The 20,747-nt window shown below is 45.0% G+C and overlaps 1 protein-coding gene and 1 long non-coding RNA gene across 2 annotated transcripts in view; one reads left to right on the forward strand and one right to left on the reverse strand.

Moving 5' to 3' along the window:
• Alpk2 (alpha kinase 2) overlaps positions 1-20,747 on the reverse strand; it is a 159,550-nt gene that overhangs the window by 134,387 nt on the left and 4,416 nt on the right. The window contains 2 exon segments of the mRNA XM_037197175.1: positions 3,712-3,829; positions 8,785-8,911. Coding sequence (XP_037053070.1) covers positions 3,712-3,829; positions 8,785-8,893 — 227 coding nt within the window. The 5' untranslated portion in view covers positions 8,894-8,911.
• The window catches only part of LOC119086285, a 44,100-nt gene that overhangs the window by 20,192 nt on the left and 3,161 nt on the right, over positions 1-20,747 (forward strand). The gene's annotated exons all lie outside the window — the stretch shown is intronic.

Consider the following 20,747-nt stretch of genomic DNA (forward strand, 5'->3'; position numbering starts at 1 on the left):
ATGCACAGAGCCCCAGTGTCTTACTTATTTTTTTCCATTGCCATGACAAAACACAATGACCAAGACAACCTATAGAAGGAAGAGTTCATTGGGGGCACACTTGCAGTTTCAGAGGATCAGAGTCCAAAACCATCCTGATGGGGCACATGGCGGCAGGCAGGCAGGCATGGTGCTGGAGCAGTAGCTAAGAGTTCATATTCGATCCACAAGCATGAGGCAGAGAGAAAACAAGCTCACCGGGAACAACATGAGCTTTTGAAACCTCAAAGCTCACCCCCAGGGACACACTTCCTCCAACAAGGCCACACCTAATTCTTCCCCTTTAAAAGTTCCATCAACTGGGGACCATGCATTCAGATACGAGCCTATGGGGGACAGACTCATTCAAACCACAACAGCTACATAAGGCGTTTGAGGCCAGTCTACATCCAAACATTTTTTTTAATCAAGTGTAGGAAACAGATAATGAATATATAGACATACTCACATCTGTTTTCCTGTCTGTCTTGTGTAAATAAGGTTTTCCTGAAACATCGCCCTGTTCATCTTGTTCTTTAAAATGTATTGTCTATGGCTTCTTTGCCCTACAGTGACTGAGTTAAATTATTGTGGCTTATACTGGCATGCAGCTTACAAAGCATGAAATATTTATTTACTTCTGGATTTTTGGTTTGGGGAGGTTTTTTCGAGACAGGGTCTCACTATGTAGCCCTGGCTGACCTGGAACTCTCTCTGTTGACCATCCTGGCTTCAAACTCACAGAGATCCAACACCTCTGCCTCCCAAGTACTTAAGTTAAAGACATGTACCACCATGCCTGGTCCATGAAATATTTTTATTCTCTGGGCCTTTATTTAAAAAAAAAAAAAAGTTTGCCAATACCTATCTACATAAACTAATAACTAAAAATATGTGTATTTAAAAAGATTTATTTATTTTCATTTTACGCGTATGAGTGTTTTATCTGCATGTATATGTATAACCGTTTGCTTTCCTGGTTCCATGGAGACTAGAAAAGGCATCAGATCGTCTGGGAAATGGAGTTACAGACAGTTGTGAGCTGCCATTGGGGTGCTGGGAACTGAACCCAGGTCCTCTACATGAGCACCGAGCTTGGCTCTTAACTACTGAGCCATCTATCAAGTCCCCAAATACATGTATTTTAACAACTGTTTGTGTTTCGGGAACTATACCAGACTTTAGGGATCCATCTGTGTGGAGCAAAGAGAGTTCCTGGAATCTCTGAGACCCACGGCTCACTGAGTTCATCGATCCTGAGGGGTGCAATAAGCAGGCATCTAAAGGAAGGCCTATGCAGTAAGATCAGAAGGAGAGAGTGCTTAACACTGACCAGGGCCGTGAGTTCCCGGAACTGCCTGGGAGCCTACAGTGGATTCCAAGGAATGAGATGGAGATGTGGAGGGGGGGCATGCCTTGGCCGGACTGGAGTGAAGAAACCTGAGAATCCAGGCCCTGCCCAGGGGCCACAAATGACAATTTAGCTGCCTGCTAGATACCTTTGGCGTGGTGAAGGGAGAATGTCTCCATCTGTTCACTGCCCACCTTCCATGCTGGAGTGTCTCATGAGGATGTAGACGGAGTTGGCTATTTACCTCCATCTTCAGCATTAGGTCGGGGCCTGCTGTGTTGTCTGGCGAACACGCTCTAGTGTGAACGCCAGCCTTGGCTGACGGTTAAGTCACAAGAGTTCACCATGGTGAGATGATCTCGGTGCTGACTTTAAACAAAAAGGTGCAGGAGCGACGAGAGAAGCCAGCGGAGGTGCCCGAGAGACGGCTCTGCTGGTAAGGGTGCCTGCTGCCAAGCCTGCGGACCTGATTTCAATCTCTAGGGCCCACGCGTTGGAGGGAATGACGCCTGAAGGCTGTTCCTTGACTTCTACTTGTATACCATGGCACACGGGCATACAAAATAAAAAGACACGATAAAAACGTACAAAAAAGAAAGCAAGCTAGTGGCTATCGACCCCCGCTATATGAAAATTTACAAGCACCCAAGTATTTAGTTCTCTGAGTCCTGCTTTCCTTTTGCAGACAGAGAAAATGAGAGGTTAAGCAACTGACCAAGGCCATAGAGCAAGAGAACGAAAAACATGGGCATCAAACTCGAGTCTTGCTCCCTTTTTCTCAGACCCTGGCCCGATGGCACACATTCATGCCAACCAGTCTTTTCCACACCCTGCAACACTGCCAGCTCCTTGGAGCCGCCCGAGGGCATTCAGTAGCATTGGGAAATGTTGAGATACGAGTGTAAAACATCCCCCATAGGCTCCTGTGTTGGAAAACGTTGTCCCCATTTGGTGACACTGTTTGGAGAGGCTACAGAACCCTGAAGAGGTGGCGCCTTGCTGGAAGAACTGTGTCGCTGGAGACAGGCATTGAGGGCTCCTCACCAGTCCCACTTCCCATCCACTCTCTGCTGCTTCACTGCAGATGCAATGTGACTAGTGGGTCGCTCCATTCTCCCATGTCTTCCCTGCCGTGATATAATGTGTCCTCTCCAACCGTAATCCAAATGAACACTTTCTTTCTTACGTTTCTGCTGATGGGTATCGTTTCTCACCAGTGAGATAAGGCAGGGACCAAGGGCACAGACTTCCTAATGGTTTCAAACAGGACAGCCACATCTCTCTACATATCTGGCCTCTGCCTTCCATGTAATCAAAGATTTCCCGGGGGAACAAAAAGACCTAGAAACTACTGTACTGAACTGTCCATACTTTATTTGTTTTTGACGGGGCAGCGTCAGGATCTCATGTAGCTCAGGCTGACCTTGAATTCCTGATCCTCCTGCCTCTACCTCCTAAAAATAAAGTCTGGAAGTTGGTTTCTAACCTTAAACCCTTTACCCACTTGCTGTGGGTTCTGGTCAATCACTTCTGGTTCCTTCATCCAATATTGGAAGGTTAGAACAGTGCTGAAATCTTACTTAGCTTTCCAGAAAGAACAAGATTAGATGAAACACTCATCTAACAAAGGGAAATAATTCTAGATAAAGTTTCACTCTACCAATGGCTAAAAAGTTCCTGAGCTCAACAAATATAGTTACTCCTCAGTATCCTAGGGAGATCTCAGTTCCAGGATAGCCACCCCTGAGGATGCTCAAATCTCTTTCCTATATAATATGACGTTATATTTATACAAATCACTCCATGTTAATTCTAATGCCTAATATAACATAAATTATATATAAATTACTAGTGTACTATATTACCTAGGCCAGTGGTTCTCAACCTTCCTAATGCTCTGGCCCTTTGATACAGTTCCTTGTGTGGTGGTGACCCCCCCAACCATAAATTATTTTCATTGCTACTTCATAACTATAATTTTGCTACTGTTATGAATTGTAATGTAAATATCTGTGTTTTCCGATGGTCTTAGGTTACCCCTGTGAAAGGGGGTTGTGACCCACAGGTTAAGAACCACTGATCTAGGGAATGAAGATAAGTATGTCCAGTCCCAATGAGATTTTTTTAAAAAATATTTTCAACCCATGGTGGATTAAATCTTCAGATAATCCATTCATGTAGAGGGACCACTCTAGTCACTGCTGGGTGCTTCGGCTTTTGCCTGCCAGTAACATCTAAGATCAGGACTTGAAAAGCAAATCCTTTGGCCTGATCTCATAGAAACCAGCCCAGCATGGAAGACAGAATGTTAGTGAACAGTCCACAGGAGCCAAGCCACTTACCATGAGAGATGTAGCAGATGAATATACTGGTTCTCAAAGAATTCGTAACTGGACATGGTGCCTCCCTTGTCTATGACGTGACCATTCTTATACCAAGTCACCTCTGGCTTGGGCTGACCTGGTGATTAAAAAAATAGAATATTTAAGTATTTTCAGAAAAAGTTAAAAAGCTATAAATGGGAATTAACAAGAAGGCCTAGAAATAAGCATAAAGGGATGTTAGTGAAATACAGAATAAAAAATGCTATCTTTGATCATAAGAAAATATTTTTTAAATTAAATTATCCAAAATAAAATTTAATTCTCCAAAACCATGATGGATGGTCAGGGAGATGACTCTGCAGATAAAGGCACTTGCCACTAAAATCTGATGGCTGAGTTTGGTTCCTGGATCCTACATGGTGGAAGGAGAGAACTGACTTCCATAAGCTGGCTTCTGCCCTCTGATCTCCAAATGCATTCTGTGGCATGCATGTACCCACCCCTACACACAAAACAAATAAATAAAGCCCCAATTATTATTATTATTGTTGTTGTTATTATTGATTTTTCGAGACAGGGTTTCTCTGTGTAGCTTTGTGCCTTTCCTGGATCTCACTCTGTAGACCAGGCTGACTTCAAACTCACAGAGATCGGCCTGCCTCTGCCTCCCGAGTGCTGGGATTAAAGGCATGTGCCACCACTGTCCGGCTAAGATGAATTTAAAAAAAAAATATTCAGTAGACAAAGATATAGGTGGTATTTGATTTTTGGTGTCATGTGGGGCCAAAAGCCTTGATCTTGGGAAATGAGTTTGTTTCACTCAGTAATAGGACTGATTAAAATTTCTAGATTTGGTGAACTTATATGTCATCTTGTAGGTTTTATCCAACAGAGATACACATAATACTGGTGTAGTAGAAAGATAACACTGTAAGGTTTTGCTGCTCCATAGGATATTAAGTAGTGTTGAACCTAACCCATGTATGTTCTCCTGACATTTTTAAATGTCTATAAATATGTAGTCCTCAGGCTTAATATTCTCTAGTTCTTTTATTCACTAATGAGATGAACAAAGCCTTTGATTATTAATTTTATATTTGCACAGAGATCATTTTACTTTTCATTTCTTTTAAAGATTTATCTTTATTTTTAGATATATGTCTGTATCTGAACATGAGCATATGCATGTGAGTGTCAATACCCAAGGAGACCAGAGGGATTCTCTTGGAGCTGGTGTTACAACTATAAGCCATTCAATTGGATGCTGGGAATCAAACTTCAGTCCTCTGAAAAAACAGTATACAATCTAAGCTTCTAAGCCATCTCTCAAGATCCTCACATTACCTTTGAGAAAATTGTGCTTTTATGTGTATGGTGCTGGATATTGCAATTATTAAGAGTGCTGGTTAGTTTTATGTCAACTTGTCACAAGCTAGAATCATTTTGGAAGAGGTAACATCAATTCAGAAAACGCCCCCACCAGATTGGCCTGTGAGCAAACCTATGGGGCATTTTCTTAATTGATGATTGATGTGGGAGAGCTCAGTTCACGGTGAGTAATGCCATGCCTGGGTGCTATAAGAAAGCAGGATGAGCAAGCTGTGGAGAGTAAGCCAGTAAGCAGCACTCCTCCGTGGAACGTCTTGGTTTCGGTTTCCACCTTGAAGTTCCTGCCCTGCCTGAGTTCCTGCCGTAACCTCCCTCAATGAGATGGAATGTGACCTGAGAGTTGTAAGATGAAATAAGTCCTTTCTTCCCCAAGTTGCTTTTGGTCACAATGCTTTGTTACAGCAGCAGAAACCCTAACTAGGCAAGGGTCTTACCACTTAGCTACACTCCAAGCCCATTGGAAATTATACATAACAGTGCTCAAACCTGAACCTGAAAGAACAAAATAGATTTTTTTTTAATGTTTCTAGAGGGGCCTACAAGGTGGCTCAGTGGGTAAAGGCACTTGTCACCAAGCCTGATGATCTGAGTCCCATCCCTGGGACCCACATGATAGAAGGAAAGAACCAACTCCCACAAATTGTCCTCTGATCTCACATGTGAGCTATGTCATACAAATATAAGTGTTCCTGTACACACACACACACACACACACACACACACACACACACACAAATATACACATATACACACACAAATAAATACATGTAATGTAATGAAAAAATTTCAATGTGTCCATGGCCATGCCACCCTGAACATGCTTCATCTCCTTTGATCTCAGAAGCCAAGTAAGTTTGAGGCTGGTTAGCTGCTTGAATGGGACAAGAACAAAAATTCCATTTTCTTCATAAAGAAGAAGTCAGGAGCATAAATCTTCTAGACTGGTCTTACGTATATGTGAATGACACTATCACAAAAATCGGCCCACTAACAACTTTTTCCCTTAGCAGGGTTCATCCTTCTCTGGTGATCATTAGTTGGGTGTGAATGCTCATGGGCCAGTGGAAGAATTTAACCCACACAGTAGAAATTTTGTCTTTCCTGTTACCTTGGGAAAGTTTCCAGTGTGTCCCAGAGAGTTTTCTCATTGTTCTCCATACCACCAAGAATCATCAAATGTGCTGTCTGTGCAGGAAGCGAAGTTCAGGGTTGGAAAACAACATACATTCTGGACCCATACCAGGAACAGTCTTGGGGTTTGTTTCTATATTATCTAATTTTTGGCAAGCAACCCAGAGAGCCCCAAAGAAGTCCCTGTTCCCCCCAAGGAATATATAGAAAGGGTAAGGAGATAAAAAGAGGTCGGGATGGTAAGAGTCAGAAAGACATGTACGAGCAAGATCTGAGAGTACTCGTCCGGCTCCTTGTCTGCATACCAAGGCCACATATATGCTTTTTGGCAGCTCTTCTTCAGGTAGGTGCCTGAGCAGCTGCCCTCAAGGCCAAGAACACAGGCCCACATGCAAGGACACACCCTAGCCCGGCAACTTCTTGCCTCAACTTCCTACGGGCAGATGTAAAGAGTCAAGAGGAGCTTCCCTGGAAACCCACAGAGGAAGAGGCTCTTGGGCTTCTTCTTCATTTCTGCCTGTTCTTCCCCCTCTCGAGCCAGCTTCCTGCAGCCCCTGCTTAGGAAGCACTGAATTCCTCCTTTGCATGTGTGTGGGGCTTTACCTGGAGAAAGCATGTGAAGTATGTGAGAGCTGCTGGCCCCTGGGACCTTTTGACCCCCAGTTGTTCATTCAGAATGATCAGGGCTGGTTGTTCTCCTCCAGTTTCCTGCTTGCTGCCAGGGTTTCTCCCTGTGCATAGCCTGAGCCTGAACCATCAGCCAGAAATAAAACATGCATAGGGAAGTGGTACCTCCTGGAAGGTTCTCCTTTCTCCTGGAAACCTCACCTAAAACGTCTCCTTCCTCCCTTTGTTTCCCAACGCTAAGGATGGAACCTGGGGGTCTTATGCATGCTAGGTAAGCGTTCTACCACTGAGCCACCCTCCCCCGCCCCCAGCCTTCCTCTCCTTCTTTTTGAATCTCTCTGTGAGTCACTGCCTGAACCATTCCGAATGGTCCAGCTACTGTGTGAGGACCAGTGGCCAAGTTTAGGATCTGTCTAAACACATGGCAGTTCTCTCAGAAGACTGAGGATTAGCTTGGGTCTCTCCTGTTTGAATGGTCATCGAAGAGCATCGAGAAAGCCACCAGCTATGGACTTGGAGAGGCTGAGTACGGATGGGTAGGGTACCCCAGCCTCCAGACCAAAGACAAGGTTTCATCTTGACGTCTACAAACAAAGGGTAGTCACGTCTGTGGCCACACTCCTCCTGTGAGTTAGGAAGAGAAGGTAAGGGGGTAAGTGATTTCTGTTTGCCCTAAGGAAACACCATGGGTGTAGGACCTTCGTGTTTTCAAGGGTAGAGATATAATTTAAGAAAGAAAAGAATCATCCAAATAGATTTTTAAAAAAATCCACTTATCTGTCAAATCACTGTTTTTATTCTTTATTTCTGTGTGTGCATGTGTGTATCTCTCCCTTTTCCCCCTTTGTGTGTGTGTGTGTATGTGTCTATATATGTGTATGTGTGTATGTGTGTGTGTATGTCTCTTTCTCTCTGTGGATCTCTCTGTGTCTTTTTCTCTATCTCTGTCTTTCTCTCTGTCTCTGTCCCTCTGTCTTAATCTGTGTGTGTGGGGGGGCGTACACATGTGCATTTGTTGAGAATGCCACAGCAGGTTTGTGGAAGTCTGCATGAGTCACTTCCCTCTTGGTGTGGGACCCAGGGAACAAACTCCGGCTGTCAGGTTTATACTGCAAATGCTTGTACCGTCTGAGCCAATTCTTTGCCCCCTTACTTTTAATGGAATCCCTTTACCGTTGGACCACTGGTACCCAATCATCAGCTCTGAGTGCTCTATTCTCCAGTCCAGGAGTAGTTCCCATCTTTGGCCTTACTTCCTCTGGGCATCTCTTGCTTTAGTTTTAAATTGTTCTTTGTTTACTAGCATGCCTGAGGGTGGTTCAGTGGTAGGCAAATTTACAAAACCTACAGACACCGTTAAAAGCTGACAGAAGAGCTCAATTTTATCAAGTGAAATTATTCAAGCTGTTCCTGGATGCCACATCAAGTGAAGAGTAGATTGTCTGAAAATTAGCCAGGGGGAGGGCTGCCTAACCAAGAGCCACGGCATGAGGTGAGGAAAATCACTCAGCATCCGGAAGTCACTTGAAAAACATCATAGAGGATTTAGTTGCTTAATTGATGACTCAGAATAAATCTCTCAGGTTAATTTCTCAAATGTTTTCATTGTCTTTAGAGCCAATAAAACTGGTCTGCAGAGAAGCATGGGGTCGGGGATGAGCGGTTAGTCTAGGCTGAGTAGCAGCTAGACTAGGGTGAGTGGCAGCTAGTCTAGGGTAAGTAGCAGCTAGTCTAGGGTAAGTAGCAGCTAGTCTAGGGTGAGTAGTAGTAGGCTAGTCTAGGGTGAAGTAGCAGCTAGTCTAGGGTGAGTAGCAGCTAGTCTAGGGTGAGTAGTGGCAGCTAGTCTAGGGTGAGTAGTGGCTAGTCTAGGGTGAGTAGTGGCTAGTCTAGGGTGAGTAGTGGCTAGTCTAGGGGGTGAGTAGTGGCTAGTCTAGGGGTCATTACCAGCTATCATGCATCGAAGCACGACATCAGACTTCTCCGGAACCTTCTGGGAAAGTAACGTTGATAAAAAACACAGCCTGTGCCTCTGAAGGCAGCCTGGATCTGTCATCCTTTCATGCCACGTGATCTGAAACACAAACAAGGCCATCATCACTCTATGCTCTGTGATTATTCTGACCTTCAGGATCCCAGGAGCCATGTGCTGTGGCTCTGCTGCCCAGCCGCAGTTGAGACAGTGGTGGAGGGTCCTCAGCAGCCTTCCTGGAACAGAGAGCTTCTGGGATGGTGTGTCAAGGATCCCCCTTACACATCTCAAGACATTTAGAGATCTCCCTGATCTCCCCCCACTGGAAGCTTAGCACTCCACTTCCTTCGAGGGCAGTGTTAAAGTGTCGCTTGTGGTGGAGCTGGGTAGCCCTGCCTGAGAGCCACAAATTGAACAGTGGTGGAACTATCCTGAAGCTATGAGAGCCCAAGCTGAGCGAGTAGAAGCCCATGCGTCTGCAGTCTGGCTCTCTCTTCTTGCTATGCAGGCTGGGAATACAGCTCACTTGATAAGAGTGTTTTCTCAGCATGCACAGAGTCCTGGGTTCCACCTCCAACATCACATAACCAGTCTGTAATTGCAGAACTCTGGAGGTGTAGACAGCAGGATCAGGAATTCAAGGTCATCCCTGGCTACACAGCAAGTGTGAAGCCAGCCTAGGCTGGATGAGAACTTATCTCAAAAAATACAAAATAAATACATATATTGACTTCCCCCAAAAGGAGTGGACTGCACTCAAATGAATCTTGAGATGGGAGAGATGTTGAAATTTGGAAACTACTGACCCTTTGGAACACCCCAGGGGAGGGAGGAACTGAGCTTGCACTTTTGAGCAAGCCTGCCTTCTTTGGTAGACACAGGCATCACACTCTCGTTAGTCACCAGGTAATGTCAGGTCACTCAATGAATCTCAAATTAACTGGAGCAGTTGTCAGTACCCCTTAGATTGCAGACATGAGGAATACAGGCTCAGGAAAGTTTCATCCACATGCTAAAGATATCACAGCAAGTGGCTGCTACCTTGAGGCTGCCTGCCTTCAGGACTCGCTGACTGACATGGGAGCAACATGGATCCCAGCTGGCAGAGCCCTAAGGTAGCCCCGAGAATGCAGGTGGGTCTGATTCTAAAGGACTTGTTTTTCGTATTCTACCGTCAGACATGCTATCGGCATCTCCCACCAACACTGTCCTTTATAGAGGCCCGAGATTGGAAATCACAACTAAGTCTATCCAAACAGTAGGAGTCCGCTTCCCCTTTCAACCCTCAGACACCACGGAGCTCAGAAGGAGGGCGAAGACCGCGGTAGTATGGGGAGGAAGAATGGAGAAGAGGGCATTGGAAACTGTCAATGGTCAGTCCCGGGGTGCTGAGACCAGAAGACAGCCTGCGTGTCAGCCTCTGAACCATTAACACCCAGTTTCCACCCTTTCCTCCTAGTTTTCCAGACTGTCTAATACCAGAGAGGTGGCTGTCAGAGAAATATTCCCTAGCGTTAGCTAAGGGTCTCGCTGGCACCCACACAGCCTTCGATGAGAGGAGAACAAGCCCAGGGGACTTCACAGTGTGACAGGACCTTTGCCTCATTGGCAGGGCCCAGCTCTGGAAGACTGAGGGACTCCCTGTTCAAGTAGGACCAGGATATAGGGTAGTGGCAGGAGAGCGTCCTGGGCGACCCTGCCTGAACATTCCGCTCCTAAGGGCTGGATGCTCCACCACTCGCGCATGCCCTCTGAGGCCTCTCCAGCCACTGTTGAGGTGGGCAACGCCTCCTTCCCTTGAGGATGCTCTGTTGAGTTTAGCATGAGGCGAGTCCCCGCATGGAAACCCTTCCCTCTCTGCGCACCCAGGCAAAGACACCCCTTTAAAGAGAATATGCTGCCATCTTCCCTCGGTGTTCCGCAGGAACTAGTCTGCGCTTAAGCCTGAAGTTCCACAGAGTCGCTTAATGGGTAGAAAATGCCGCAGCGCGGAGGTGGTAGATGTTAGCATCCAAAAGCAAGAAGAGCCATGCACACTTGACTCGAGGAGGAGTTAGCCTGCCCAGCGGCTGCTAGGACCTGCTAAGGGAAGTGGAAAAGAAGGTTTGAAGAAAGGATACCTTCTGAGTGTGAGTCCTTTGGGGATTTGGTAGGAGAGAGAGGGAACTGCATTTCCAATATTTTGGGTTACAGAACTTCTATGAACATGGATGTGGGGACCCCTGAAGCATCTGGGGTCCCTGAGTAACCCATTATATTTAACTCATGTAAGAGTCAGGTGAGCCTATTTCAGTGTATACGGCCAATTATTTGCACAGGCCAGCAAGAGAATTCCCCCGCAACTCCATTCTAGATTAGCTTACAAGCACATTTGGTGGCTCAGGAGTTCACACTGAGCAGCTATAAGTGTGAACTATAGCTGTAAGGCCCAGATTTAATTCCTATCTATCAGTCTTCCCTACTTTTCTCGTAGGGTTGTTACTGGGACCACCCTGAGATACCAAGATCCGAGGATGCTCAAGTCTATTATATAAAATGATACGGCGTTTGCACATAGCCTATGCATATATCCTCTTATACTTTGAACCATCTCTAGATTACTTACAGTGTCCAGTATGCCACGGATGCTATGTAAAGAGTAGTTAGAAAGTCTCATTTAGGGAATAGGAGGGGGTGTCTACTTTTGCAGCACATACACAATTTTATTGCAAAGTAATTTGGGTCTAAAGGTGGTTAAACTCACAGATGTGAAACCTGTAGATATTTCTTCATGGTCATAGTAATGTGTATTGGGAAAGGTTTCCCAACTAGGTAGAAAGAAGTACCTTTAAAAGTTTCGAAGTGTTTTGAATTTTGAAAATGCTTATAACTCCGGACTGGGGAGATGGCTCAGAGGTTTAGAGCACTGACTGATCTCAAGGTCCTGAGTCATTAGAACCACATTGCTAAAACATTGTAATGAATTGTTTTTCTGGCTGCAGTCATACATGTGTAAAAAAAAAAAAAAATTAAAAAAAAAAAAAAAAAATGCTTATAACTCATCTTTTGTGAGAAAGAAAATGCTTAAAGAAACCTTCAAGGCAGAAGTGCAGCTCAATGGCTGGATATTTACCTGTCACGTCAGAGACCCTGGGTCTGATCCCCAGCACAGAAAGACAGAAACAAAAGGAAGAGGACAGAGGGAGGGAAGGAAGATAGGAGAGGGACAGACAGACAGGCAGACAGAGATGAACATAGAGACAGAGAGGGAGGGGCATTGCCAACTTATAGTAATGAACAGTCCAGAATAAATACAGAGCCGAGGAAAGTGACTGGAGATGGGCCATCCTCAAGGTGCTGAGAGGGCCCACCCTGCAGAGCAGCAGGAAAAGCTGCCCTTGGACAGCAGGAGGGCTGTTCCTCACTAGAGGCTCGATCCGTCATAGAAGCCAAGGCTATAAATTTGGGTTGAGTTTATTGTTTATTTGTTTTGGTTTTTTGTTTGTTTGTTTGTTTGTTTTCTGAGACAGGGTTTCTCTGTGTAACCGCCCTGGCTGTCCTGGAACTTGCTCTGTAGACCAGGCTAGTCTTGAACTCACAGAGATCCACCTATCTGTGCCTCCCGAGTGCTGAGATTGAAGGCATGCACCACCACACCTGGCGAGAATTTTTTTTTTTTTAAATTAAAGGTGTATTTAAGATTTTAAAGTGGACGGGCGGTGGTGGCGCACACCTTTAATCCCAGCACTCGGGAGGCAGAGGCAGGCGGATCTCTGTGAGTTCGAGGCCAGCCTGGTCTCCAAAGCGAGTTCCAGAAAGGTGCAAAGCTACACAGAGAAACCCTGTCTCGGAAAAAAAAAAAATAAAACAAGAAAGAAAGATTTTAAAGTGGCTATTGCTCAGTATGACTGACAGGATAATTATATAATTAGCTACATATGGTGGTAGCACAAACCTAAGTCACTTTTATTTTTTCACCTCATACTCCAAGTTGCAGTGCTGAAGATCAGACCCAGAGGCCTGTACATGTTCGGAAGTCCTCTATGACTGAGCTACCTCCCCAGACCCCAATTTTTTTTATGGTATGTTGCGATAGTATAGCAAATTCCGTACAGGGAATGACAAGGTTTGGCACACTTATGGACTTGTGGTTTCAAGTTGGAGACACCTCCTGTGACTTATTGACCCAGCGTGATATTTAAACACCTCTGTAATGAGATAATTAATATACCACATACTTCACCCACTGAAAAGTTATGACTCCATGATTTTCATTATATCTGGCTTGTGTAACCATTATCACCACAATCAATTTTAGAGTGTGCCATTACCCCCAAAAGAAGCCTCACATCTCCCCATCTCCCCATCTCCATGCCCTGTCCTAGTCCACACAGCCTTCAGTAACCACCAAGTTCTGTTCTATTCCTGTGGATTTGCCTCTTCTGGACACTTCGTATAATCAGAATCTTCCACTTAGCATAATATTGTCAAGTTTGTCCACGTTGTAATGCTTGCTGATGAATGTCATTACCAGTTTAGGCCAGTCTGCAATACTTGTTGGGAACTACTGTTGGCAAGAAGATGACTACCTTGGCTGTCCACATTCCTGCAGACTTACTCAATGATTCGGGGGAATCTCACTGTTGGAAAATGCTCTCCTGAACAGATGACCATCCTAGGCTTCTGGATCAAACCTAGACTGCCGGGAACAGAGGTAGCTGCAGCCCTGCCTCTTACCTGGGCACCGTATCGAATCTATTTCCTCACCTGTCAGCCAAGAACGGTAACAGTGTAAGGATCAGAGCCCACATCGACTGCCTCCTCAGAGTGTTACATGATTAGCTGGTGTCACAGTAGTGTGGAGGCTATCGGGGAGACGGCGGCTTCTTCACCAGTTTCCTTTTCTGCTGTGGGCTACCACAGTGCAGCTGTTTTTTTGTTTTGTTTTTTTGTTTTTTTGTTTTTTTTAAGTGACATGCCAATTCAGGGGTAAACATGTCTCCTGGAGTAACGCTCACTGAGAAAGCAAGTTGCAGAGTAAGCCTCCTCCCACTCTTGTTCCCAGGACCACTGCTGTGGGCTGGTGGTGAGGCCCCTGTGGGTCAGCTGCAGCTCCTCCACGGGTGGCCACTTCCTGTCAGGTCTGTCCCCCACGTGAAGACACCGACAGTGGGTTTGACTCACGAGGTTGGGTTAGCTGCCACGCGTCCCAGCCACTGGGCACGGACTGTTCCCCGAGGGAAAGGGACACTTAAGTCAGACCATGGTTCGTGTTGCGTGGCTTCTCTGCCGGTGAGAAGGACACATTTGTCGTTCTGTGCTAGCGAGGACAAACGAGTGCTGAATTCTTGGCGTTAGTGGAGGGAGTCATGGGCGGGGGGGCTTCAAAATCAACCTAAAAAAAAGTATGTTCATTCAAAAGAATACCAAGCTTTTCAATCCCTCCCCGCTTTCCTTTCTTTTCCCTGTATGGCTCAGGGCAAGTTTCCTACTTTTAAAAAAATAATACAGGCTTTTAAGTATACAGATTCTAAACATATACATTTATGCTCTTAAAAAGTGCATATCGCCGGGCGTTGGTGGCGCACGCCTTTAATCCCAGACTCGGAGGCAGAGCCAGGTGGATCTCTGTGAGTTCGAGGCAGCCTGGCTACAAGTGAGCTCCAGGAAAGGCGCAAAGCTACACAGAGAAACCCTGTCTCAAAAAACCAAAAAAAAAAAAAAAAAAGTGCATATCATGTACATGTTTAGAGATGACTACCTGGGAGGTTTTATACATACACACACACACACACACACTCACACACACACACACACACTCACACACACACACATACACACACACACACACACATACATGCACACATATACACATACACAATTAAACAAGAGATTGTGACTTAAGGGAGCAGTGAGGCATGGAAGAGGTTGGAGGGGGAAGAGAGGGTAGAAATGATGTAAGTATCGCACTATTTACATTTTTATAAAGGTCTTCTGAATAGCAAAATAACCATTATGTGAGTGTGGTCTAGTATCTGTGGCTTTGGGCTTAATGTCTGGAAAATTATAAAAATGACGTCTTTTACACAAATTGGTAGAAAGTATGAGTCTGTGGGTGGGTTCTTGAGGGCATCTCAAACACTTGAAAAGGGACCATTTTTGTTGTTGTAGTTGTTTTGGTTTTGGTTTTTTGTTTTGCTTTGGTTTTTTGTTTTATTTATTTATTTGTTTTTTGTTTGTTTGTTTGTTTTTGGCTCACCACAGAGAACTGTGAACGCGGCAGGGCTGCCGTGTGACGTGGGCCCAGGTAAGCCGACACTTGAGTGTCGTGTTCTCTTTCAGGTATGACGCTAAGTCATACACGAAAAATAAAGACAGGAAAACAAACCTATGAAAAGATGCTCTGCATCCTCAGTTGTCAGGGAGATCCAAACCAGAGCCCCGGGAGGGCTGCCTGTCAGAGAGCAGTGTAAAGAACAGAAGGAGCCCCTGGCTCTCCCCCGTGGAGGGAACAATAGTAAAGACATTGTGAAGAACAGTTTACTAAAAAACTAAACATGAATCTACCTAACGAGCTAGCAATTCTACACCTAGAAACCCTTGCCAAGGGAAGTGAAAACATCCATCTCCACAAAAGCCCCACACAAACGTCATTTGCAGAATTATTCAGAGTACCCAAAATTAGAAACAACCAGAACATCCAGCTGGTGAATAGATGAAGTGTGGCATGGTCATACCACCGAATAATAAGAGGAACGAAGGATGTGCACGGTGTAGCATGGATGAACCTCAAAACGCTCTCAGTCAGACTCAGCAAAAGAAGTCAGACCCAAAGACCCACAGTATATGATTCCACATATAAACATCCAAAGGACGCGGTAGGACACAAGGGCCGCTAGTGGCTGCTGGTGGGAAGAGGACTGATCGACAATAAATATATGTAAGTTAATGTATACATACATACATACATACATACATACATACATACATAATAGACATATAGACACATACATACACACATACATACACATACATATACACATGCATACACACACATATATACACACACATACACACACAACATATAGAGAGATGAGACATGAAAGAAGGGGACTATTTGGCTGGGGACCAGCAGAAGGGAAGAGAGGGGCAAGAAAAGGTAACAGAGAATGGAACATGAGTAAAGTATGCAATATACGTGTTTTAACATGTCATAACAAAGCCCATCTCTTGTACAATGAATCCATACTGATATTATCTTTTTAAACACTAAATGGGCCCAAGAGATCTTTTGTGACCAAAAAAAAAAAAAAAAAAAAACCGTGGTGATAGTTACCTATGTGGTGAGTTCAGTAAAACAAAGTCACCGCATTAAAACTGAGTGAATTCTATGACATGCAAACACATCATAAACAAAGCAAGTGTTAAAATTAGAGAAAGAGAAACAAGTGCTTGGGGAGCCCCTGCTGTTTCTGACAAAGCTCTGCTGTGATCACAGGCCTGGAGTCAACACAAACAACCGCTAGCAGGAATCTAGTGGATCCAGTAGAACTTTCTCCTGGTTCGTTGCTGAGATGCGGTGTCCCGCAGCCCAGGCTGGCGTCAAGCTCCCTCCTATGTAGTGGAGGGTGGCCTTGAACTTCTGACTGTTCGACTGCCACCTCCCCAGTGCTGGGATCCTTTGGAGGGTGGGGTTGAAGGCTGACTTCGTGCGTGTAGACAAACACTACCAACCCAGCTACATCCCTGGCCCTTGGTGGAGCCTTTTAACAGCAGTGTGTATTAAAAGGGAATGAGGAGATTCTGTCTGACAGACATGAAGTGACCTCAGAAGCATATTGCTAAGTGAAATGAGATATAGAAGTGTGAAGTACGCTAGCCCTTTAAAAAAAAATCCCAAGGTGACAAGATGGTTCAGTGGGTAAAGGCACTTGCCACCGAGCCTAACTAATGGAGTTGGATACTCAGACCCCACAAGGTAGAAGGAGAAAGCCCAGCTCCCAAAAGCTGTCCTCAGACCTCCACTCACATCATATGAATTGGCAAACACACAACACACACACACACACACACACACACAGAGTAATAAAATACGAATACGCCCTAATACGCTTGTTTGTACATTTAATATGTTTAGAAACACACACAAATCGAGTAGCCTAGTTGTCCTGAGTATTTACAGGAACGTGATATTGCTTAAGGACAGTGACTTTACATAATAAAATGGAACTTTCACAGTATCTGTGCGTTCACTGATAAGACAAGGTGGATGCTGGGCGTGGAGTTACTGTTTTCTCTAGCTTTCTATTTTTAACTGTAATTTTTTTTTAAATTTTTGGTAGACTACAGCTTTCCCACTGATTCCTCTCTCCCCTCCCCTCCTCTCCTCCCGTCCCCTCTTCTCCTCTCCACTCTCCTGTCTTCCCTCTCCTCTGCCATTTAAACTCATTTCCAATTCTTTAATGGAAGGAGTTTAAAAATATCTCAAGGTTAAACATATCAGAGCTTAGGATCTTCCCTGATTTCATACTGAAAAACACAGACATGATAAGTATCTTTCCCGAGGTCACACAGCTTTTTAATGAAAGCGTCTTGGTTTCTTGAATATGATTATTGATATATTCAGATGATACACATCCATCATCTTATCCTGGCCCCTTCAGGGAAGAGACAGGGAAGAGAGGAAGCTCGCAATGCGCAAAGGGAACGCACCCCTTGGTGGTGCATGTCTACAGCCCATCAACTTGGGAGCCCAAGGCAAGAGGATGGCGTGTTCAAGGTCAGCTGCTGATGCAGAGTTAGATCCTGCTACAAAGTAAAAGGTAAAAAGAGGGATGAGGCTATCGCTCAGTCCTAGAGCACTTGTCTAGCCCTAGATTCCCAATAACACACACACATACACACACACACACACACACACACACTCACAAATATGCACACTCAAACACTCTCACACAAGCACACTAACAGAGAGGCACACTCATACACACAAGCATACTCTCACACACTCACACACACATACACACACACACACACACACACACACACACACACGAGGCATGCATGCATACAGGCACAGGTGGAACATGGTCCTATGGCTAATGAGATCCACTCTTTCGAGTTAATGATTATTTCTTTGATTGAAGGTTGAATGCCACAGACCATTGAGTACAATCCTCTGTTGCATCAGCAAGACCCTTCAAAAAGAGCACTGTAGAAGAAAAGCACTCCCCTCTGGCCCCCTTCTTCTCCACATTCACCCAGTCTCCTAGTACACCCCACTGTAACACACCCCCAAGGCAACCCTGGGTTATCCCTGTTGGGAAAATCCTTACTTAAACCAGACTGAGAGGGAAATGCTGTTGAATTTAGGACTTGGGATGATATGGGGAGAACCTGAGACATTGGATTCTCTTCTGATTTGCCGGCTGCCGCACACTGAAGAACGGGACCAACTCTGGGTAGAATGAACTGAGCCTGAATTTATTACACAAAACTAATCACCTGTCAGTACGCGGACAGAGGGCATAACGGCCCTGCATGGCAGGGCAAGTGAAGTGGGTGGCCTCCCCGCTCGCTTGCCACCCTCCTCTAAACTTGCCAAAGTATTTCAGAGAAAGCTTTTCACAAACTGCTTCTGCTTGCCTTGTTTAGTTATTTATTATTTATGTACGCATATGTGTTATGTACTATGTACGCACGTTTGTATGCAGCCCAGACTGACCTTGAACTCACCCGCCCCTACCTTAGATTCAGGCATAGGCCATGAAGATATTTTGTTTTCAATTATTCCTTTTGTAATTTTTCTTATGTATACAGGTGGTTTTTGCCTGCATGTATGTCTGCACCACATGTATGCCAGGTGCCCATGGAGGGCAGATGAGGGCATTGGATCCCCCTGGAACTGGAGTTGCAGGTGGTTGTGAGCCAGCGTGTATGTTGGGAATAAAATCCAGGTCTCCGGAAAGAGCGTCCAGTGCTCTTAAGCCATCTCTCTACCAACCCGGACTCTGAATTAATTTAAACAGTAGAAGTTATTTACTAAGTGGGAAAAGATTTTAAATGCTGTTGCAAATAGCAGTAACGATTAGATTTACAGGGAACTCACTCAGTTCAGTTAGTAAAGGGTTTAGAGTGAGCCACAGAGCCAGCAGCGTCTTCCATGGCTCCCTGGTTGGAGGTAGTGCTGTGTGGGATAGCCTTCAGATTCCTGCCTTGAGTTTCTGCCCTGACCCCCCTCGGTGATGGACTTGACCTAGAAGTAGCCTCCTGTCTCCACACCCCAAGTGCCGGGATTCAGGTGCATGCCACCATGCCTGGTTTCTGCAAACCTTGAATCACAAGCACTTTAGAAATTTGCCAAGTATTCTGGAGGTAGCACTATCATAGGAAGCAAGATATGCATTAGGGATAAAGAATATCACATCTAAAAATCTTAAAGAGCTCCAGGGGCTGGAGCGATGGCTAGGCACCATAGCTACTCACAACCATATGTAACTCTAGTTCCAGGGGATCTGATGCCTCTTCTGACCTCCACAGGCACCAGGAATGCATGTGGTGCACATACATACATGCATTCAAAACACTTACACATATGAAATGAAATAAGGTTTTTTTTTTTGAAAGTTCTGCTCTTCAGAGCACAGTACTATATCCAAGGGCTCACTCCATTGACAGTTAAGGTTGCCCTGTGGAAAAATACTTTTATTTGCCTGGACTGTACTTTAAAACAGAATCATCCCAAGACTTTAAGGCAGTGGTTTTCAACCTTCCTAATGCTGCGACCCTTTAATACAGTTCCTCATGTTGTGGTGACCCCCAACCAAAAAATTATGTCATTGCTACTTCATAACTGTCCTTTGCTACTGTTATGAATGGTAATGTAAATATCTGATATACAGGATAGCTGATATGCGGCCCCCACAATTTGAGAACCACTGCTTTAAGGCACGAATGAGCCTACTATTAACCTTAGACCAAGGGAAGTAAATGGATGACTTCAGAGACTGTTCTCCAAAACATTGTTTCCGTGTCCCGCTAACCACTGGTCCTCGCATCCCCCACCACCCAGCTTCCTGGTGACTTGGTGTGGTCAGACCCGCCCTACCTTTCATGCTTTGTGAGCTCTGGTTGGTCTAAACGGATCATGGTTTTCCTGGGTGCTGATCAGTTCAGTCACCAAGTCTAAGCCAATCATGTGTTGCATATTCCTGAAAGAAGCGCGGGAGGCAATCCAACCCAGTGCAGGACTTAGACCTTTCATTCTGTCCTCAACAAAGAGGAGAACACCTGTGGGGTCGGGGGTTGTCAGAGAGGCTTTCTTGACAGAAAGCTATCTATCCAGAGACTGTGAGAAAGCTGGCTTGAGGTTGAAACCAAAACAGAGAGAAGCTGAGCCTCCAGAAATGCAGAGACAGAACATGAGTCCTGACCCATCCATCGCCTAGACTTTTCTTCCACTGTATGAGCAATAAATCCCCATGTTGTTTCAATAGTCGGTAGGCTAATTTCACTTTACTTTTCAAAGACTTACTGAAGTATCCACGCCTCCCTCCTCCTTTACCCTGGTTCCTGAAATCCCTACTGCTAACTCTCCATTCCAGATCTTGTGTTGGACTCCACATAACAAGCAGATTTTAGGCAGAAGTAAAGGACTGGAGCTCACCAAGTTATAGACAGAAGCGACACAGATCGAAGACTAGATGGCTTACTCAAAGAGTGTTTCCCTAAGAGAGCACTGAGAAACCTGTGGGAAGTATAGCCAAACTCGTTTTATTCCACATTTATTCCCTTTCTGCCCTTTGTGGTTGTATTTAGTTTTCTCACTTCTGGTACACATTTTCCATGTCTACCTGTTCCAATCCCACCCATTTTGAATCATTTAAACATAAGAGCTTGCTTCCTTTAATGGCTACCCTGATGCCCTCAACTGGAAGAAAACTAGCCCCTTCCAGAGGAT

The sequence above is a fragment of the Peromyscus leucopus genome, chromosome 19 (assembly GCF_004664715.2).
Source record: "Peromyscus leucopus breed LL Stock chromosome 19, UCI_PerLeu_2.1, whole genome shotgun sequence".
In the NCBI taxonomy this organism is placed as follows: Eukaryota; Metazoa; Chordata; class Mammalia; order Rodentia; family Cricetidae; genus Peromyscus; species Peromyscus leucopus.